The following is a 23,317-nucleotide window of genomic DNA, read 5'->3' on the forward strand; positions in this document are numbered from 1 at the left end:
CTCAACCATGCAGAGACAATTACAGCAATGGCAACATGTTTAATGTCAAAATCCAACAATTGAAACAATTTGAATTCAAAACATCAGCTGGATTTCATACATTGAGATGAAACATGACATAGGGAAACATTGTTTAAGTAATCATCCCAGTGTGATAATAAAGTGAAAATCATGCACACACACCCACACACTTTGATCATACCCTGAATGCACATTACATTTTTTTTTTAAATCCATGAATTTATTAGAAGTCATTTGCTTTTCTTTATTTGTCAAAACACAATAACTTGTACACCCTTGTTATTCTTTTTTGGAAAACTAATTCTATACATTTCTGTCACTGTAGCCCTATATAATTTGAATAAGCAAGTAATGGTGACTGAGAGATATCCTGCACACCCGACAAATGCAGCACTTGGTCAAAGCAAAGCAGGTATATACAGTACATATTAATTCACCACTGCAATTGTAAGAAAATATGCGGGAATATATGTGTCTCAAAAATGTCAACCTCCACTTCACACTGAATAGTCAATATTTTGCCAAATTGCTGAATCTGTAAACAGGGCAGAGAGCCGTTTCCAATATTATTTCTTCCCTTTTTCATTTGAGTCTCATGAGTCACAAGCATTGTGGCGAAATATTAAGATTCAAAACGTGAAAAGAAAGCATACAGAATCACAGGCACGCTTCAAAGTCATTTCAACTGTGGGTGAAGACAAAATGCGAAAGCTTTATATTATCTACAAATACACATTAATTGACATTTTTACTTTCATTTCTCAACTCAAACCATCTTCTTTAAATTATATTCAGTTTGGATGTGTTTTATCTGTTCCCTGTTTACCACAGTGACTTAACATTTCAACATTCATTAAACATGGCGGTATACTTTGACATGTTTACATGTCAACACATATTTAGCCTTCAGTATATTTCCACATGAGAGCCTATTCTGATAAACTCTGCATCATTACCTTTGACAAGCCTCATTCGGTATGCAAAGTTGAAGTGATCATTAACCTCACGCCATCCATTGATTGACATCTCTAATTTGACTGGTGACAAGATCTGCTGGAGCAAATAAATCACTCAGAAGAAATTGCCACTCAATATGTCCCAAATGGGACAAACAGATTTTCCATGTGGCAGATGACAGGCTTTCTGTTCATTTAAAATGCAGATCAATAATCTCCTTGAAGCAGCTTGTTTGTCGACATCAGGCGTCTCTATGTACCCTGTGATGAAGATGCTCCCAGTTCGAGTTTCAGGGAGTTCATCGACTCTACATTAATTTAAAACGCTGAAGCCATATGGAGTGTTGTGGCTGCCAACAATGTTCTTCAGTGGCAGGTTTGTCTTTCTTTAGTGATTCTGCTCAGAGGCTTTCTGCAAGCTTGACACCACTCATGAAAGTCAAGTAGGTAAGCAGAAAAAAAAACGTCAGTGGAATCCAAGCTTCAGTGGTTTGATGCCGTTCTGGATTTTTCCATCTGAGCACAAAACCCCTGAAACGACTGTAGGCTTGATTATGATTTCATGTATTTCATGACATTTTCAAATCCACGGGACACTAAGCCCCAATTATTCTTCCAACGCAGTTGATGATGTCAGAGTCTAAAGAGGAAAGAAGATGATCAAGTGTCTACTTTTGCTGTAAAAACAAAAACAAAAATCACACAGAATGCCAAACAAGATTCTCCTACTTCTCTGTGTAGAGAGTGGTTGACCTTGTTGTGCAACAAACTATGTTATAATTCATCATCCAGCTGTCGGTGGGTATCAGTCGTGTGGTTCTGCTCTGTAAGGCTCATTTGTTTTGCAATGATGTTGAAGATAAAAATGGAAATGTTTTCTCTGTGATGTTAATTTGTCACCCTCAAATACTCCTTTATCACCAAAATCTTTTGTTTCCATATATATTGGCAGGTGTTCCACAGAAGAAATGACGAAGTTTGAATCGAAAAGCCCAATGTGTCACACTCCTGTCCTTTGTTGCACAACATTCACCCTTTCAGTCTGTTTTATTACACTGCACTCTGATGGATGGTGTCTGAGCGATGCACTCTTTGATAAGATGAAAACCTGAAGGTGTTTCTTTATCCATTTTTGCATCATCAAAAAATCTTGTACTCTTGCGCTCTGATCCCTTTCGGTCCGGCAAATCATGGACTGGGGATGTTCTGTTTCATAATCTTGCTTTAACATTTGGATATACTCTTTGGGCTATCACCCCATCTGCTGTCACTGCCTTTGTAAAGCGTCACATTTGAGAAAAGACAAAAGATTCCACTTTGTTATCAGAACTTTAATAGAAAAGTAAGATCAGAGTGAAACTCATTTTCCATTAACTTTAGCTTTTCCTTTGAATGTCCAGCCAAATTGGAGAGAATAAGTGGCACGACTCAGTTTACTGAGATTTTTTTCGCTAAGATCTCTTAAAACTCTGTTGTGGAGATCTGAGTAACCTCCGATTGCAGATCTTGCTGGATCCTCCTTGAGCGAGAGCTGTGGGGGACCCAGTCCATGCCTAGTCATGCTGGCTTTTTCCCTGCCTCTGTTGGAGCGCAGACAGACACTGGCTCCCTGGTGGTGTTGCGTCCTCTGGTCAGACTGTGCTGCTCCACGCGGGTCCGACAGGGAAGGCAAAAATCCCTGAAGCACCGCTTAAAATTTTCATCCAAAAATGCATAGAGGACAGGATTGAGGCTGCTGTTGGTGTAGCCCAAGGCGATGCACAGATGCCAGCTCGCTATCACGAAGGGGTTCCTGCTGTCAATCTCCACCATAGTCTTCACAATGATGAAGATGTGGATGGGGGTCCAGCAGATGATGAAGGCGGCAACCACCACCAGGACCATGCGGGTGATTCTGCGCATGTTACGATCTTTCTCCTTGGAGCCTGAGAGCAGGCGAACGCTCCGAAGACGCAGGATCATCAGGCCATAACATATGGTGATGACCATCACAGGAACCACGAAAGCAAAGATGAAGACACAGATCTTTGTCACAGTGTCCCAATACCAGTCAGGGTCAGGGAACTTCAGGGTGCACATGGTTTTACCTGGAAAGAGCAAAGGTAGAATTAGAAAGAATTTGTGAGAAGGCTTGGGCTGTTTGTATGCTTTCATAGGATCATACCTTCCTGACATTTTACCAGGGTACAGTACATGAAGGTATTTGTTTAAAAAATGTATGTATGTGTGCATGTATGAAATCGTCTTCCTTACAATACTGTGTGTGTGTCTAATCTGCAATTAGCCTAATTAGACAAGTCTTATCGGGTTTAAATGGCCTATAGAATAATGAATAGATAGGACATAACCCCCCTTCCTCCATAGATTCTTGCTGGAAGACTCGATGACACTTACACCGATACTGGTATACCAACAAATCAGTGGGCTGAGCAGAGATAATGTGTGACTGCACAATGTTGTCTGGGTTGTCTTTATCATCGGAACTAAGCCCAAAATACTCCCAAACAGGGACAGATACATTTTCGTCGCCATCTTTCTCAGCTCAGCTGTGTGTTCCAGCAGAAAAAAACAGAGGTGGGACCAAGTCTCTGTTTTGCACTTAAGACCCAAGTCAAGTCCAAAATCCTAAACTTTGAGTTTCGAGTCCCAAACAAGTCAAAATGCACTTTTCACCAAATGTATTGCCATTTTAACAGCATTTTCCAAGCTCTGACTTAACACTCTTGGTGCAAGTTGTTGCGTCTTCATCTGTAATTTTCATCCCAAACATTTTGCCTGCATGTTTGTTTTTTATTGACCACCATCTAGTTTTTGTATGCAAACAAACCACTCCCCTGGCTCCCTGTCCTATCTAACATATCCCCCCCCAACATCAGACGAACTGAACTATATAGGATGCTACCAATCCACGCCGACATCTTCAACCCACCACCTGCTCGTCTCCGATCTAGACATCCAATTTGGAAGGACCCCCCACCCACTGACTTTGATGCCCTGTCTGCCTGGGTGACTGAATGGGAATCCAAAGACACCCCAAACAAACATCTAGTGTCAGACCCGACTCAACCAGTCTCTGGCACCAACCTCCCAAGGAGACAGGTCCACCTTGAACAGATTTAGGACTGGTCAAGGTCCCTGCTTGGCCAGCCTTCACAGATGGGGGAGCAGCTTGAGCTCAATGTGTGCTTGTGGAGAGGAGCAAACCATGGAGCATATTATTGAAGCCTGCCCTCTCCAAAGACTAAAAGGAGGTCTAGTCTCCCTCCACAATATTGATCAAGAGGCTACTGCTCGGCTTGAGAAATTTGCATTCGCTAAATAAATAAATAATGCAAACAAAATTGACTTTAGGTATCATTTTTTTATCAGCTGCTGCTCAGTAGCATAACATTAGTTCTTCTTGATTCTCTTCTACAACTTGATTGGATGCTTGATTGATTGGTTCAAACGAAGGTGATCTGAGAAATTAAGAGCTGACTTGCTGGGAGTAAATACTCTAAACGCTCTTCATGCTTTTCCACTCACTCTGAGAATTCACAGTGGATAATTCGGGGTCTTGGGTGGGACGGGATTCATAAGCACCAATTCCTTTGTGTGCCATGTAAGCTCTGATGAAGTTCTTAAGGACCAGAAGCTTGTCTTAATAAGATAAGATTCAGTTGGGTGAGCCACACATCCAGTTCTGCTATGGCTCACTCAATTCTGGAAGACTTGTATGAATACTTTAAACACAGATAAAACACTGAAAGAAAATACCATCTTACCAGTATCTGTAACTTTGGTCACAGCCATCACCATAATGGGCACACCAATCGCAGAGGACAGGACCCAGATGAGCACATTGATCAGCTTAGCCTTGACCGGTGTCCGAAATTCCAGCGCCCTGACTGGGTGGCACACGGCGATGTAGCGGTCCACGCTCATCATGGTGAGGGTGAAGATGCTTGTGAACATGTTGTAGTAGTCGATGGCAATAATGAGCTTGCAAAGGACTTCTCCAAACGGCCAGGTATTCATGAGGTATTTGGCGCTCTGAAAGGGCAACGTGCTGGTAGCCAAGGCGTCGGCGAGAGCCAAGTTGAAGATGTAGATGTTTGTGGCCGTCTTCATCTTGGTGTATCTAGTTGTGATCACAGAGAAGAGGAAAAGTGTTTGCAACAAGCAGCAGTGGTAATGAGAGGAAGCTGGGTGTGGAAGGCTTTGTTCTGGGATCTGGGGTTTTGGAAGTGATATTCAATGTGCAGCGTATTTTTATGGCTTAGATGAATTAATTCCCTCATGCTACAGATGTGCAGTGTAGAGCTGCGAACTCTAATGCTATTTCTCCACAGCTTAGATTTCGTTTCTAAATGAGTGATTTAAGATAATGGTTACAATTGGCTCAGTGGCCTCTGATCAGGCAGCCTACTTGCATGGAAAGCACCAGGGAGCTGTGAAAAGAAAATACTACTGCTATCACTTTGAGGTTCATATATATTGTATGTGCTGGACCATGCTTTTAGCATGGGACTGTGCATTTTTTTCTTTGAGGTTATAAGATGAAGATATGTTTTCTCATGTACTGGAGGAAAAAAATAAAGGTCATCAGCACTGAACTAATTTTATTTGGTTCAGTATTGGCTTATTGAGGTCAGAAATTTTCCTGTGGGGCATAAGGCTTATTTTCACAAAGGTTTCTCTCATAACAAAGCTTGCGGGATGCACTCATACTGTATATAAAGCTCAGCGGATTTAGCTTCCTAGGAGATTGGAGGGTTTGGAAATCCTTGCATCCAAATGCAATCCACCTAACATGCATAACAGACCGCCCAAAGTCACAAAGAAGGTACCAGAAAAGCACAGCATTTCAATAAGATATACTGTTTAATACACATTTTAATGCTGTAATAATACATTACAATAAAGTTGAATGAATGAGGATGGTAGATTTCATATTACTGAATGTATCTGACATTTTAATGGACAAAAAGAGAAGAAAATGAGAAATAATATTCATGTTAGTGGTTCAATCATTGTTGCTATGGTCCATTAGAATACACCCAGGCTGGATGTCTAAATGGATATGTGAATTGATTTTACTTGTGGTCATTCTTCACACAGCCTGTGTAGACAATAACCTAGGGGTCTTTGTGGTGGTAGTGACTGAAGAGGACTGCTTATTTGCAGCAAGGTTTTCCATTTACCCAGCACACGAGCGCAAATATTGAGTCCTGAGAATCACTTGTATCATTTAGAAATAATATGAGGGAATTGCATGATCCTCTTTCAGCGTTAACACTGAATTAAATGTCATGTTTTTATAAGCTGTTATCGCTCAGGGAAATAGACTCTCAGCTCATGTCGTGCTTGTGCGAATGAGTCCTTCTTCCAGGTGCATTGCAAGAGTATGCGAGCTGTTGAGTATCTAAGCTGGAAATCAGATAATTGAGAATCAAACTGATAACACTTTTGAGAGTTGGTCCACTGATGACTGAACTTGTTGGCTTCAGTTTGATGTGTATTCTGGCGTCAGCTGAATCAGAAACTAAAATTACAATAACTGCTGTCGAGGAGTCCCATCGGTTGTTTCATTATTTACAGTACTGTCAGCTCCAGCATCAGTCTCTTGATGACATCATCACTACTGTCTGTGTCTCTTCTGTTCCGCCAAAGGAGAATCTGCCTAATAGTGATTCATATAATGTGCTGTACATTAGAGAAATAACATTTTATATTATATTCAAGTGAGGAAAATGGGCCCTTTGATGACACAGCTGTAAAAGCACAGATGTGATTGATTACATAATTAATGGCTGCATTCCATTCAGGTGTGACGGTTCTAGGAAGCTTCTTTTGTGCATGCTGGATCAAAGACATGGCTTACTTAAATGAAACTAAAACCACATTCGATATGGATTTATTTCTCTTGAGGCGATGGGGTGATTTTAGGGTTATCTGTGTTGCTCAGTGATTTTAACCCTGTCTGTAACAAAGTCTCCTTCTACTCTACTTTCAGGATCTTTGCCACTCCGATAGATGGAAACTATACAACAAGGCCTATTTAGGAAACAATATGGCTAGACCCTGTGTAAGATCATAAAATGTGCTGTTGTAGTGTCAGTTGCAGGTAGGTAAGACGGTTAGTTCTTTTTTGAGCCTGTTTAAGCCAAATTTTCATTTTGGCAGATTGGCACCATTACCTAACCTGGAAATCCAGATGCCCCGCCCCTAGCAAATTTGAATTTGCTCTGCATTGGGATCTGGCCCCGACGAGCAGAGCCCGTTGAATCGCTATTGGACCAATCTGAATAGTCTATCTGACAGAGGCGGGCTCTAAACAGCCAAGATGGCAGCTGCTGAAGGACCCCGTCCATTCAATTTAGCTTCGGAAGAAACGCTAAGCCAACTACACTTATCTATTTCCTTGAGAGAGGAACAGAAGACTGCCCTATAAGCCTTTGCTTCCAGGAAGGACGTTTTTGCTGTTTAGCCGACAGGATACAACAAAAGCATAATATATCAGTTAGTCCCACTGGTCAGCAAACAAATGGGGCTTAGTGCAATGAATACGTCCTTGTTTTTTGCTCTGATTGGCCGTCGTGCTATCCAATTGCATGTGGCGGCATTTAATATGCCTCAGTTAGTGCCGCCCCTTGGGTAGGAAGGGTGTATCAGTGAGGGCCAGACTCAAAATCTTTCTAGATTTGAGTCTGGATTTTCAGGCTAACCATTACCAGTAAGCCAAAATTAATCTTCTCTAGGGGCCACAGGACAGTTTCCTCCAGGTACTCCAGCTTCCTCCCACAGTCCAAAGACATGCAGGTTAATTGGTGACTTTTCCGTAGGTGTGAATGTGAGTGTGAATGGTTGTCTGTCTCTATGTGTCAGCGCTGTGATAGTCTGGTGACCCTGCCTCCTGCCTCTCGCCCAGTGTCAGCTGAGATAGGCTCCAGCACCCCCGCGACCCTCAAGAGGATAAGCAGTTACGAAAATGGATGGATGGATGATCCTCAGCACTCAACACCTCAGAGGTAATATTAATGTAGGTCAAACAGGATACCAATATGTGTTTCATGTCTCTGTGTTAAGCTTTTACTGTTATGACTCCGAAATGGAGTATGATTTTTGACTTGGCTTCTTCCTTTGGTGTTGTTCTGCTGAATGTCTATCACGCTTAAACACCACCAAGCAGCGGCAAAGTATGACTCGCCACAGTAATTACATTTTGTAACATAGATTAACATGTCACAGGAGCCAAAGGACTCAGCATTACAGATCATTTCCTGTAATCACTCAAAATTAAAATGTCATCTGGAATGATGAGTTGGGATCACTGGAGCTGTTGTCTTCATCGACAAGGACAGTGTAATAAAATGTTATTTACCTTATGTGTATTTATGCTTATACACACCCTGTCATGGTATAAGCTACATTGATTCGGACCACCGAAAGGTTAGTCAGTTAGCCGCCCACTTCTTTATAACCCAGGGCACGGAAGTAAAGAGCTTTGAACACAACATGCTAAACATGGAAGACAAAAAGCATCTAACTGTATTACTATCGACCTGAACAAACTCGTTCTTGGGAACAAATGAGGGGTATGGTCTGGGAGAAGCCCCACTGCAGTCACCAAGAGGAAGCAAGCAGCTAGGGTGCACTGATAGAGCAGTAATTTCACATACTCTCTCAGCTGAGGTCAACACAAGCTGCAAAGCCGTTTTGAATGACAGTGCCTTCAGAGAGGAGTGCTCCAGAGGCTGAAAGGGATCCTTCACAAGGCTTCAAGCACCAAAGGCAGGTCCCATTGTAGGGGAGGTATGAAAGGGAGCGCTAGGAAGGCATAAAACAGCTTTCTTGGCCAAGGATCGTGTGGAAATGTAAACATAGGACCATAGCAGGCAGTGGGATTTTCGATGATGTATCATCAGGCGTTTCCCATGTTTAGAGCAAATAGAGGCAATAAAGGGGATATGACACCATTAACAGGCAACCAAATGATAAGCACCATGTCTTGAATGGAATTACAGATTTCTCTCGGTTTAAACATGGAAAAATTTGAGATAATGTACAAACACAACTTATCGAAATATGACGCATCATATGGGCAGGGCGGAGCAGGGTGTTTTACCTGCTACAAAGACTCTTTGTACGTCTTTGTAGCGTGTGGTTGCTGCCAGCTTCACATAGTGCGTAGTGATAATGCAGTCTGTTAGGAAGCATCACTGTAAACTGGTACTGAATCAATGAAATGGATTGTTTAAACTACAGGATGCATTGATTTGATTGAGTTATTTTATGTGAAATGTCAAAGCACCTAAAAGGTAGTCTCGCCACCAGACAATCAGAGATCTCCGCCTTCTGATAGTCTGGGGACACTCCTTTCTAAAGTGTGTTTAACACACCGGCGAAAATGGCCGGCAACAAAGCAACGCCTCTTGCATTTTTGAAAAGGACACGCTTTCTTGGAAATGTGTGCTCCTCCTTTTCTCGTCCGCAAGGAAACAAACACACAGAGAGCTTGAAAATGGATGCCGAGAGATTTAACTCCGTTTTATTAAACGTGTGCCCATCCGTGAAGAAAATATTTTTTCCAGCGGATGTCTTAGTTACAACATTATTGAGCTAACTGGAGTAGTTTCATGTCATATCCGACAACGGGAGTCTTTTAACAGATGACGTCCTGATGTTAGCTTTGCTGCTAGTGTTAGCTGTCCCTGTCAGCTGCAGCCACTGATGCTTTCTAGACATCGTGATTTCCCAAAACTGAATAAATACCACACATAGCAACACAAAACTGCTTTGCTAGCTCAATCATGTTGTAACTAAGATATCTGCTGGAAAAAATATTTTTTTCACGGACCGTTTAATGAGTTATTACCTATTACAGACACCACTAACGGCTAAGAAATAGTAATGTTTGTTCAATCATTGTGTTTACAGACTTTACAAACATCGGATTAGTCTAAACGGTGATACAGTGATGTGAAATATATATATATACTGTATATAGCTAAAAGCTCTGCTGGTTTTCTATCTGGAAGTATTTGTAAACAACAAGGCGATTCCCTCTGTATTCCGGCCGGACGGATGAGTCATGGCCTTGTAAAAGATTATGTTTGTTTCTTTTAGTTGGCGAGAATGTGTTGCCGCAAACGCGACAAACATCCACTAACTTTGACAGCGTTTTCTGCGAGCGCAGCTGAGCCATTTTGTACCCCTACACGTGTTTCTAGTGGAACTATGTTTACAAGCACAAGAGTTCAGCGAGGACCGCCCTGCAGATTTACTATTGGTTCTGCAACGTAGGGAGTTTTTTTAAACTCTGAAATTGTATCCGCCCATCTAAACACAAAATCAGGGAGAAAGTCATCAGTCTTTAGTTAAGCAAAGCGTCTAAAGACTGACTTGTGAGTCTACCTAAAAGGTTGCTTGCATCACATTGGCTCTGTTACAAGGTATTTATTTTTCACGTAGTTCTAGGTAGTTTCTAGCTGTTAGAGGGCCGTGTAGCTGTGCTAACACCAGCCGTGTAAAAACAGAGAGCTGCACAATGCCTGCATGGGTACGTGTGGCTCCTGTGATCAGTGCAGCAATTTCAGTTGAATATAATAAACGGACTCTGTTGAGGGCATGCAGTGGCAGACATGTCATCCCTGCCCCATGTATTTTGGCTGTAAGGCCTATCCTTTCACTGTCAAAGTGAAACACGCCCACATGGAGTCTTGATGCTGTTATAATTCAGCCTTATTTTTTTCAGTCCAGACAAAAAGACGCAGTAACGTAAGCAGCAGATGGCTGCTCTTGAACATTCCCTTGTAAATTTGATCATCCTAATCTGATGTGTGTTTAAAGTTCCACTTACAGCACAGGAGAACAGCGAGCTTTTGGTTGTTACATAAGTGCTGTCTGTCGAGCAAGTACAATATTAATGTCGTGCTTTGCTTAGAGAATAAATATGCAATGATGTAAATTGGGGTGAGTCACAGATAGGAAAGGGAAAATCACCAGTTGCAGTTTCAGATCACAGCCACCTTATAGAACAAAATTAAAACTCCATTATAGTCTCATAGAGTTAATAAACAGTTAACTGCTCTGTTTACTTTTGCATCTCAGCGTGTTTGAAGCCATTGATTAAGCAACTAAAGCCTGGCTTTTTGACACAGGGGGAGGATTATGTGTGAGTGTTTATCATCAGACGCATGTGATAATTGAACTGTGATTCCAAAGAAATCTCTTTCCCCCTTCCTAATCCAAACTGACAAGAGAGGCCCGCACACAGTGCACCCTGCTCTGTGGCAAAACTGCCTCATCCTCCCTCCCTTCAGTAAACAAGCTCAGGAGTGACTCGGCTTAAACGCTACATCAAGCAATTTTATGACCATGTGGAGGTTTGAAATGAAGTGGTTGAAAGGGAGGTTAAATAATGCAAATCTGCAGCCTTTAACTGAGAGTCTGTTTGTATACAAAGTACTGCAAATCAGGGGTAAAAATAAAAGGTAGGGGAAAAGTTAAAGGTAGGTGTAACTTTCTGGGCCCAGAGATATTATGTCACAACCACAGTGACACATGCAAGCTTGGTTGATTACTCTAGAACTGGTGTGGCATTATGTGAGCAGAAGTGGCCAGAGGCCACAAGAATTGTTTGTCTCATCCTTGTAAACACAATGTCTAAGTTACGACGGAGTATTAGGGCCACATTGAAGAAAACAAAAAATCAGAGATTTCGAGAATAAAGTCGAAATATTACGAGAAAAAACTCGTAATATTTCGAGAATAAAGTCATAACTGAGAAAAAGTCATAATATTACAAGAATAAAGTCGAAATATTATGAGATTAAAGTTGTAATTTAACGAGATTAAAGTCATAATATTACGAGAATAAAGTCGTAGTTTTTAAGGAAAGAACGAGTAACGTGACCACTAACTTGTCCCCAAACCAACGCATGTTTCTGTGAGGCCTATGTGTTTCACTAACGTTCTATATGTATTATGAAGGATGTCAGACTGGCCAATCAGTGGCAGAGCTGGGCCCAGAGTTTCGACTGACACAGAACCGGCATGGTGCCGGTTCCCGAACCTAATTAAGTAGGCTACTTACAACGGCATGAAAGACAATCTGATATTCTGTTTGTTGTTGTAACTTTACTGATATATTCTGACTCTTCTGATACCAGCTCAGGGGCCTAGCGGTACAGTGTCTGCCCTGAGACTGGGAGGTAGTGGGGTAGATCCCCGGTGTGTGACAATGAGTGGGACTTTAATTTAAGACTTTAACTTTTACTGCCTTTCGTCACTTCGGGAGCTTCTTACACACCCACCTTTAGCTATAGAGAATTAGCATTTGCATTTAAATCAGTCTTAATCCTTTATCTCTTGGCTAGTTGGGAGTTATACCGCCTGGTGAGACTACATCAATCCTTTCTTTGTCAGACTCTCCTGTATTTCCAGGTCTCACCGCTCACTCACACGCTGATAAATATGCTGCTGGGTGAGACGGAAGACAAGCGGTGAGACATAGTGGCCATGTTGAAGGAGCCCAGGACATAAACAGATTTATACTTACACACACACAGACATGCTCCCACTGCCAACATGATATTTTCAGCCAATTTCCACTCCCAGTGTCCCTAAAGGAAACAAACTTCCTGAGGCTGTGTCATGCTGTAGCTTTATCTTTTGCCTTTACCAAAACATTACTGTACCAGAATACCAATATACAGTATGAGAGTGCTGTTCAAGATCCGCTTTCTTTATAGAAGCCCTCAAGAAGCAGCTCAGTTAGGAATTCACTCTCACACAAACTAATCCAGCCTTCCACTCGCTGCACATCCAACTGATTTTAAATGGAGGCCACTTGGTAATAAATTGCATGAGCACTGAGCCACCTCTTATCTAACAGGTGTGGCAGCAGTTTGCTCAGAGCCGATGTAGAGGAGGGGATGGATGGAAGATAAGAGGAGCCTATTGCTGCTGACCTGTCCTTCATGGACCATTTCCAGGGGTGTCAGTGTCATCCCCTCCATCAGCAATCAGACCAAGGGCTCTCAGAGGCCACAGGAGCCCAATTCACACTGATGTGAGCATCCATGCAGACTCTACTCTAAATGAAGTTTGTGCACGTTGGCTGTTTCTATCCAGGAAACTAAGATAAGAATAAAATAAAATCTCAAATCTCAAACAAATCAGAATGGATGCTTTAAAATGGGCTTTTGATTCCGAATTAGGTATTTTTTTCCAAATATAGCATTTTCCAATGAAGACATGTGGGATATAAGTGCTGCTGGTATTTGGGTTTCAGGAGCATTCTTTGGACATGTATGCAGTGCGTTTAGGATATGCATCTCCATGGGGCAGGGCGGCATGTTGGTGTGGTGGTTAGCACTGTCGCCTCACAACAAGAGGGTTCCTGGTTCAACCCCAGGAGGGAGCCCTTCGGAGGGCTGTGCGGAGTTTGCATGTTCTCCCCGTGTCAGCGTGGGTCTTCTCCAGGTACTCCGGCTTCCTCCCACAGTCCAAACACATGCAGGTTAATTGGTGACTCTAAACCCTATCCAGGGGGTACCCCGCCTCTCGCCTAATGTCACCCCGTGACCCTCAAGATAAGTGGTTATGAAAATGGATGGATGGGTGGATCTCCATTGGGGTTTTTTAGTCGCAGTTTACAGTCAGCTCTGAACGTTGTCACAGATGTATTGTGCACAAACTAACTCACCAACATTTTTTGCAAATCTGGAAGGTAGAGCTGCATGCCCAAGAGAGAAGACCATATTTCTGGTTGGAAGGAGAAACAGCTACTTTTAAACATTATATAAGACTTGGATTATCAACTGGATTTTGGATATTTGCAAATTTCGCAGCAATTACCTTTTAAGAGGGTGGTTATAATGCTCTTAAAATCATTATGTACCCTCCATAAATCTGAATTAAATTTACACAGGGTTATTTGTATTATTATGCATTGTTTAACAATGGGGCCCTAGAGGACTACGAGGCCCCTGCAGTACACAGTACTTTACAACCCGGGCATGGAAGTTGTTGACCTTGAATAGAGTATGTTGGAAAAAAATAAAATAAAACCACACCTCACAGTCAGCCTAAGCAGATTTAGTTTGCTCAACTGTCATGCAGATGGCACAGTAACCTACAGTACCTGTTATTTTGTTCACATAATAACGAGTAATGCGTGATTACAGGTCTAATGACTGAAGAAGACCATGACATGCGATTGAAATTCTGAAGTAAATTTGACCTTTAGCTGGATGTGTTGTCCAACGTGTCACTTCAAATGTTACTCTGGGATCTGTACTATCAACCCGGTCTCAATTCGAAGTCGTTGAAATCCTGCGCTTGGTCAGTGATTCCACCATCACACACAGATGAAAAATGGCGCCCTTTCACTGGGTGGGTTAGAGGGGTGGTGGATTGGTCCAACAACCACTGACTTTCACCTGAGAGGCTGGTGTTCACTTCCCTAAGATTGTAAACTCCCTAAACTCAACCATGTGCATGTCTTGGAAAAACGTAAACATGTAGGTTTGTTGTTGAAGAAAAAAAAAGTCAATTTGCAGGGTTGTACTGACGTAGTGCTTTTATTTTGAAGGAGACTGTATGTAAACTGGACGTTCCCTGTGAACATGGAAGTGTATTTTGAAAACAGACAATGCAGGTAACAGATTGAAGTTGACACGGCGTCTCAGACCGTCAACAACCAACACATCCAGGGTATCTTGCACGTTGCATCTCGACATGAAAAGTCCATGACCAAACATCGGTATGTGACAAGGTCTGAGTGAGAATGTGTTTAATGGATTTAAGGATTAAAATTTGAAGTGTGTGTGGCCGTCTCTTTCATCTCCTCAGCCATCATCAGTTACTGCTGCCATGATGGTGGTACAGAATAGACCAACCTTAGGTTACTGTTAAAGTAATACGTCCATACGCATTGTGGAAAGTTTTCAGAACTCCAGGAGTGTAAATGATTACCACACAGTCAGTGAGTACCCACCTTTTCTCTTCTTATTACAGCACTATATCTATGTCTGTGTTTGAGTGTCTTCTCTAAGTCCGCTCCCTTCAGAGTTTACAGATGTTCCACAGGAGATAATATATTCGGTCCGGGATGGTTAATGCGCTCAGCTTCCCTTTGCTTCTGTCTCTAGGGGGTCTTGCATCAGTGATGAGTCTTTCTCACACAAACGCAAATGCCAGACGAATCGCTGCACAGAATTTGATTCACTGCCTTCTCTGTGTACTCATCCATCTCCTGTTTGTCTCCCTCTCACCTCCCTCCTTCACCCTTTTTTTTTATTTGTCTTGTGCCTTGTTTTGCCCATTTATTTCCACTCCAACTCCTGAATGGATATAATAAGCAGAGTTGTGAATATATATGATGTTTTCTTGGTTCCATATCCATTGATTGCCATTTGCAGAAAATGCTTCGCTTGTGGCTTTTTCTGTACTCAACTCCATCGTTCTTTGTGTCTCCGCCTGCTTCTCTCTTCCAATGTATATATTAAAGTATTACCATGTTTATGTCTTGCTGTATCCACGACAGTCATGCCATGTTTGTGGGCTGAAAAAACAACCACTGATCTCGATTGCTCTGCCTCAACCTGCCACTTTTATCCTTCTCTGCTGCGACTGGGGCATCTCATATTAATTCTACCTGCTTGTTTAATTTGCTGGCCTGGCTGCAGTAATTAAAGCTTCAGGTGATATTGGGGAGAAACACGTGCAGGGAATGTTTGAGATTAGTAGGTAATTAACATGACGAGCGAGGACAAGCAGAGCTGCTGCAAGAGCTGTTTTATTCCTGACAAACACACAGGTTAGAGCTGGGAGGCTCGTTGGGAAATGACAGGGGGATTTGTATCTTGTGACAAAGTGGGCAGAGGCTTTATTATAACGCCTCTGGAGCTGAGGGGGAAACTGTGACCTCGGACTGACTATTATGATGCAAACATTCATTAATGAACGCAATCAAGCCCAAGTCTTCAGCTTTTAAATACCTCAGTTTTCATGATTTAAATGTTTGAAACCACTGACTGTGACGGCTAAATAACAGATGGGTTTATCACTCTTGTTTATGTGCCACAAAGAAGGCAAACACAGCACATAAACTTTAATTTAGAGACCAAATAAAGCGCAAACAGCATGTCTCTTACAATCCCATCAAACCTATTATACAGGAGTGTACAGCTGCTGGTCCACAGATGTGTGTGAGCTCACGGAGGCTCTGTTTGAGCAGCCCTCCCTGCCCGAAGCGCAGCTGAGTCAGACTTAAGTGAGAGGACTGCGTCTGAGACGAGAGGCTCTACTGCCACCGACCCTCTTTGGGATAAAACCTGCACACGTCGGTGCTCCATGTTGAAAAAATGAAAGAACAATGTCATGCTTTACGCAGCAAACCTCAGACCACTTGTTTGGGAGGTGCGTAGTTCACACACAAATGCAGTCAGGAGTGCATGCAGACACATAGCTCCCTCTCCTCATCTCATTATAGAGTAATGTATGCAACCAGAAAAAGAGGGCTGTTAATGGGGCGATAAACAGGGATCTAATTGGATCATTTCAAATAAAGACAACTCCTAACAAGATCTATTCTGGATCGCTCTATTTTTTTGTAAAGGTTTCTGCGTAAAACCATAAACTTCTTGTGTATATAGACTCATTTTTAACAAAGGGTTGCAGGAAATCTCACTTTTTCATGGCATCACATCCTATGTGAGCATTTTGTGAATAAAAAGGAGGTACAAATAAAAATAAAAGCAGACTTTGTGAGGCAAAATGCAGCCAAAATGTGTTAAAATTGTGAGAGCATCACTGAAAATCACTCACTCTATTTCAAATACAGCACATGGCGCATTATAAGGTCTCATGAGCACATAATGACAGTTTGAGCGCATGTGGACAAGGGCGTAGGCTTTGAATCAACAGGGGGTAAATTTTAAGTGCTAAATATTTAATTTCCTGCATTCTGGTAAATTTTAATGCATTAATTTTGGGCATTTTCATCATATAATGCTGCAAATGTGTTCGGTTTTGACTAAAGAAAAGTCCTTTACTATCTATTATTTACCTTTATCTATGTTGTTTCATAATTTCATGAAAGAGGGTTTAAAAAGAGCCTAAACCAAACTAAAAACTAAATTAAGATTTAGAAACAGTAAGCCAGAATGCACCTAAAGTTGCTTTTATCAAGCCTCTGTAACAGGTTACACACACACACACACACACAGAGTAAAATGAGTGTTATAAAGGTAAGACTCTACCTGACCACCCCGTACATGACGAGGATGTTGCCCAGGAGTCCCACCACGCAGATGACGGAGTACAGAGCAGTGATGGATATGGCAATGATTATCCCCGCGGCACTCCTCACCGGACCCTGCTGCTCGGTGTAGTTCTGCAGCCTGTCGCCCATGAAGCCGCTCTCCTCGTCCGGGAAGGTGACATTGAAGGGGATGACGGAGTAAAGGTCGGACAGGGAGAGCTGAGCTCCGGGGACCGTGTATGGCTCCATGCTTGCGTCCGCCGTGGCGCTGTCCACTCCAACCGTGGTGCTGAAAACTTGCTTGCACAATTATCTGCTGCAACTCAAAGGTGAGGAAGAGGAGGAGGGAAAGCGGGTCCGACTGAAGGCAAGAAGTGGAAAAAGAGTAGAAGAGTTTCCAGAGAGAAATGTGTAGAAGCAGAGAGGCTCTGCGTAAAAGAAGTGAGGTTGTTCCTCTGTTTTCTACCCAGATAGCAGAGGAGAAGGTGGCCCCTCATCAGCGGTCAGCTGAATCTGTGTGCTCTGGCTGTGTGCACACCTCTTATACTCTCCAAGATCCCCACTTCATAGCCCAGGCGCTCTCATGTGTGCGTCGACGTCAGGGCTGCAGTCATACAGTCATTGGCGTCAGAAAGGGAGAGGTAAGGTGATGGGTCTGCCATACCTGAGAGTCTTGATTTGTTGATGTGGTTTTAATGTTTAAAACTGAGAGCTAAGATAAAGAAATAATCTAGCTTGTAAAACACATAAATAAAAATAAAATTCACGCCTGTCACATTTGATATGCTGTCAATCATGTGCTCTCCAGGTTTAGCTATGAAACCAGTGAACATTTATGATGCAAGATCCAATGTCTGTGCACACACAAGTTCAATTGCTGTGTCTGCTCTCAAGCTGTGAAAATAATCAACCCAGCTGCCAACAAACAAACAAACAGGTCCAAAATCAATAAAGTTCACATTGAAGTAATTTAGGGATGTGCCTGACAGAGAGGGAGAGCGAGGAAAAGCTTTACAATGTTTTAACTGCTATGGGATGAAAGACAAAACAAGTGGTCCCTCGTTACACAGAAATATCCATGCCAGTCTATATATACAGTTTTAGTGTGAGCTTTATGCAGTTGTGAAATTATAGACCCCAGAAATGTCCTTTTTTTCCTGAGCACTTGACCAAGGTAATTATCACCCCCTAACCTCTCCAGTTTGTTACACTCTACCTGCTCTCTGTGGGATATGGGCGAGTTTTCCGACATCACGTGAACCCCAAAACATGCTGTACCGTTATCATGTTGAAACAACAAAAGCTCTCTGGTGCTCACTCAACTACTGCTACACTTCTGAGAGGAGTGGGAGTAGATGTGGAGAGATAGAACATGAATAAAAAACAAGAAATCTGTGTTGAAATCAGCAGAAGCAGAGCTGATTATCGTTATTGTGGCTCGTCTAGGGCATCAAATGTGCAAGGGCCACCATTAGTACTTAATGTAAAGTTACATTTTAACGTTTAGTTCCATGTGTTCGGTTTAGGAACGTAAAGTTATGTTGGTAAGGTTAAGGAAAAGAAGTTCAGTTAGTTTCACGTTGGACATGAACACTGGTCTCCTGGGGGAAAGTCCTGTGCTTCAAACTCTCAACAAGAGAGAGCAGGAAAACACTGTTTTTTTTAGCCTAGTGTTAAGTGAGCCACAACAAGTTTGTGATATCATTCTTCAGCTGATATGGTGAAACCCTGTTAGCAAGCTTATTTACACCTTCAGTTGTGACGTAACAACATTATGGATTTGTGTCACGAGGTGAGATTGTACCCACTTGCAGCACTCAGAGGCAGGCAGACAGTTGGTAATGACCTTTATTTAAACACACATTAACCAGAAACTTGAGCTGGTGAGGATATTCACTCTTCAGGTCTCAGAGCCAACACACAGTCTCTAGGTGCAGGGGCCAGGGAGTGGACCGGGCTGAGCAGTTCAGTTGGCTAGCAGTCAGTGGTAATAAAGAGGGGCTTACTGATGGCGTAGTTTGGCAAGCAGCGGCGAAGTAGAAGGCTGAAATGTCGTGGCAGGAAAACATGACACAGCGGCAGAAACCAGAGACGCTGAGGCAGAACTCGTGGTCAGGGACAGAAGGCTGGTGAGTTTACCAGCATCCAGACGACATAGACGGGTCAGAGGCAGGCAGGGTTGGTAACCAGGAATCAAGCTGAGAGTGAATGCTGGAAATTCTTGCATAGAGTCAAAGAACAATCTGGCACTGAGGGGAAAGGCAGCTGCTTATTTGCAGGAAGTGCTGATGAGGAGCAGCTGTGTGCAAAGGTGAGTGGCGTTGTCTTGATGAGGGGGCGTGGCTGGCAGGTAGAGTGGAAAAACACAGGGAGAGCAGGGGAGCAGAATGCAGGCTGTGACAATTTGAAGTTGTGTTACTGGCTACCTGGTCCTTGTTGCTCTGTTTTTGGTCTCCACCAACTCCTTACTTAAATATTTTGCCCATTAGATGCTAAATGTGACACTTAATTCATCAGATAGTCTATAACTGCTTCTGTGTGCTGTTTGGTGTTGAGGAGGTAGTGAGCTTCAGTTTTTTAGAAACTTGTTTGTTTGCTACCTGCTGATATCAAAACTAGGACTAATGTGCTAGCAAGCCGGTAACATGTTAGAAAGCCAGAAACCTGCCATTGCTAGTCAGTCACAATACCCCTCAGAGCTACTTCCTGTTTCCTCCATACTGTTAACAACCCCCTGGCATTTTGTTCTCAAGATTGCACATCATTTCATCCAGTAATGAGTGACTGAAGAGAGGAAAGAAGCTCCCCAAGCAAGCAAACTTGCTTTGCTGTCAACAAAATCACATGTTTGCTAACAGGACAATAACAGGACAATAACAGGACAATTCACAAGGTTATCCAACAGACATCAGGAAACCGTTTTTCTTTTGTGGAGCAGTTTCTAATCCAACAGAGGAAGGTTAAATAAACTGGATTGCGCTCTCCATTTTAAGTTCAGCAAAGTTAAGGCTGCTTGCTATTGTTGGTCAATGGTGCTCATGTGCATGTCAAAGTTAAAAGAGGTTAAATTTGACATGAAAAATACGTACAGATCTACTTTGCCCCTGTGAGCAAATCCATAGGTTGCCATGATTTCCTTGAAATAAGCTTGAAATTAAGCAAATTTGAAGGAGTAGCGTGTAAGATTTAAGGAGATTTAATGGCCTCTAACATTAAGGATTGCAGATTGCAACCAGGAGGTCCACTCCGCAGAGGTCCTCTCCACCATAGATATCATATACAGTAGCAGGGGTCGCGTTAACCGGATATTCTCGGTCAATGACCGTTTTTTTACAACAATGACCAGAAAATCTGCAATTACCACCCCTGCCCACTTGGCGGCGGAGTGCACAGTCAGTGGTTTAAATGGCTGCTGTTTTCACACTGCAGAGAAAAGGTCATTCATCTGCTTCATGTAGCGTTGTTGACATAACGCTCTGGACACACCGGACGTAGAACTGAAGCACGGCGCCCAGCAGCGGAGGCAGTTTTCAGTCGGCGTCCATGTTAACCTATCTGACTGTCCACACAGGCCGCTGAGCAGAGCGGAGCGCCCGCGGAGGCAGCGCTTCAGTTCGGCGTCTGGTCTATTTTTCACGGGAGCCGCGAGCGCTTCTGTCAAGCTGGATCGAGCGGATTGTACCAAACAGGAAGTCAGGCACAGAAAAGACGAGAGAATCCGGCCAATTTTCAAAATAAAATAACAACAGCACGCACTGAGGAACGTGAGGAGAAAATACCGTGTTTATAATTTAAAATAACACAACAGTGCATAACCGAACACATTTTTCAATACCCTAATCACTTCATTACAATTTTAATTTTGTGTCACTGAGCCTACAGCCATAACTACATAACGCCCTGGACACACCGGACGTGTTAGTGCCGCGTTAGTGCCGTCCAGTGTGTCCAGGGCGAAGCCTAATGGCACGGGTGTGTGGATGTCTGTTCATCTTTTCGTTCATGTCCTTATTAATGCACACTTTATAACTTGCTTGTTGGATTTATTAAAAACGAACAAATGAAAACTAAATGTTTTTGAATATCTTTATTATCATTTAAAAACGAAAATTAAAATGACCGGTAAAAATAGATTATGACCGGATTTTTATGACCCTGTCGGTCAAAATGACCGGCAACGTAAAAGTCTAGCGCAACGTCTGTACAGTAGATACCTCGTTGACGGCTTCGGCCCATATCAGCGATGCGTCAATGTCGCCGCCATCTTGGGGAGGTCACTGCCGGCTGGCGAGTACTGTTGTGTATGGAGCTAAGTCTTCAGCAAACTTGGCGGGCTCACTCAAAAGTCTCAAAGTGTAATTGGGTGCCGGTCCAAAAAATTATAGCAAAGCAGAAAAACCCGACAGCACTCTCTAATAAGTATAATACTTTTTAATATAGTGGATTGCACAGCAGCAGTCGAACGGGCGTGTTTCAGCTCACAGTTCAGACAGTTCTTACTCACCCTCATGACGACAAGAAGTCCAGTGTAGTTTTTTAATCCACAAAACTCCTTCGGGGTATCGGAGGATAACAGCTAACCGGAATAACAGCTACACTTGAAGTGCATGGAAGCCACATTTTGAAAATGTAATAAAACTCAGCTAATGCATGTCAAATACGTCAGAACAGCTCGTCCATTGTAATATAAATGCCCTGAAGCCACGGCATGCAAAACTGACTTGAAAAGACATAATTTCCTCCACTTTTATAGCATCATTTCTCACCATGGTCAGTTCCTGCAGCCGTGCTGTGTTTACATGGCAACTCGAGAACTAGCACCACCACTAGCCATCAGCTAGTCTCGCGCGAGTTGCCATGAAAACACAGCACTCCTAGCTGTTATCCTCTGATACCCCGAACGAGTTTTGTGGATTAAAAAACTACACTGGACTTCTTCTTGTCATGAGGGTCAGTAAGAACTGTCTGTATTTTCATTCTAAAGAGGCCATTTCCTAACGCCGAGGACGACTATGAGCTGAAACACGCCCGTTCGACTGCTGCTGTGCAATCCACTATATTATAAAGTATTATACTTATTAGAGAGTGCTGTCGGGTTTTTCTGCTTTGCTGTAAGTTTTTGGACCGGCACCCAATTACACTTTGAGACTTTTGAGTGAGCACCCCGAGTTTGCTGAAGACAGTACTCGCCAGCCGGCACTGACCTCCCCAAGATGGCGGCGACGTTGACGCACAGTAGCCACAGGAATGAGTCATCTATGATTACATATATCTATGCTCTCCACAACAAACAGACCAGGGGACTTAATCCAGTAAAAACATTGCAAGCAATTCACATTTCAAATCAGTGTTTCTCCCTCGCTGTTTGGCACGTTGCACCTGGTATGTGTGATTTTTTTCTCTGATAACTTAAGATCCAGATGTTCGGGAGCCGTATTGTCTGCAGAGGTCTCTTCCTCTCTGAAACAAATGGGCCAGTATAAACACTGAGGTTAAAATTTCTTTTATGCTTTCTTATGCTGCTCGTCATGGAAGGGCTTCTAACTACGGAGGCCGACATGCAAACATAAAAATGCAAATGTCCCTATCTAGAGCCAGTGTTTAGTTTGTTGACTCTGGGCTACTGTAGAAACATGGCGGTGCACCATGGGGATCTACAGACAAGGACCCGCTCCCTGTGTAGACAGAAGCAACTCATTCTAAGATACTGAAAACACAACTGTTCTTATTTTTACACCAAAGAAAACATACACACATCCTACACACTGGACCTTTGAAGAACTTCGATCTTCAGTAACACCAATAAAATTATACTTACGTCAATTTAAAGTCATTATTCGCTATTGCCTGTTCAACATGTTTCTCTTGGGGTCATTTAACACACAAAACAACTGATTTAAATGAACAAGAAAAGATCAATAAAAATACAAAGTGTTATAATTACATGGAAAAGACTTACAGTATCTTTCACCTGCACATTTGCACAACCAACTGGAAAGAGCCTCTGTGGGCGAGTCTGTGCATTAGCTACTGTGTACATCATGACACAGACAGAGTGTCTTAACACATCACATGTCCTCTGCACTGT

The 23,317-nt window shown here is 42.7% G+C and overlaps 1 protein-coding gene across 1 annotated transcript; it reads right to left on the reverse strand.

The window, feature by feature from the left end:
• Nucleotides 1–43: 43 nt before the first annotated feature.
• On the reverse strand, nucleotides 44–17,738 carry oprd1a (opioid receptor, delta 1a). Its single transcript, XM_050034643.1, has 3 exons — nucleotides 17,228–17,738; nucleotides 4,742–5,097; nucleotides 44–3,064 (listed from the first exon to the last, which is right to left on the reverse strand). The coding sequence occupies exons 1-3, from the start codon at nucleotides 17,476–17,478 to the stop codon at nucleotides 2,535–2,537; spliced, it is 1,137 nt and encodes a 378-aa protein (XP_049890600.1). The 5' UTR covers nucleotides 17,479–17,738; the 3' UTR covers nucleotides 44–2,534.
• Nucleotides 17,739–23,317: the final 5,579 nt, after the last annotated feature.

Source organism: Epinephelus moara, chromosome 22 (genome assembly GCF_006386435.1).
Source record: "Epinephelus moara isolate mb chromosome 22, YSFRI_EMoa_1.0, whole genome shotgun sequence".
Lineage (NCBI taxonomy): Eukaryota > Metazoa > Chordata > Actinopteri > Perciformes > Serranidae > Epinephelus > Epinephelus moara.

Coding starts and splice junctions, on each gene's coding strand:
- oprd1a (XM_050034643.1), bottom strand. CDS start 17,478: ATGGAGCCATACACGGTCCCCGGAGCTCAGCTCTCCCTGTCCGACCTT. Junction 5,098..17,227: donor GTCATGTACGGGGTGGTCAG/GTAGAGTCTTAC, acceptor GATCACAACTAG/ATACACCAAGATGAAGACGG. Junction 3,065..4,741: donor GACCAAAGTTACAGATACTG/GTAAGATGGTAT, acceptor TGCTCTTTCCAG/GTAAAACCATGTGCACCCTG.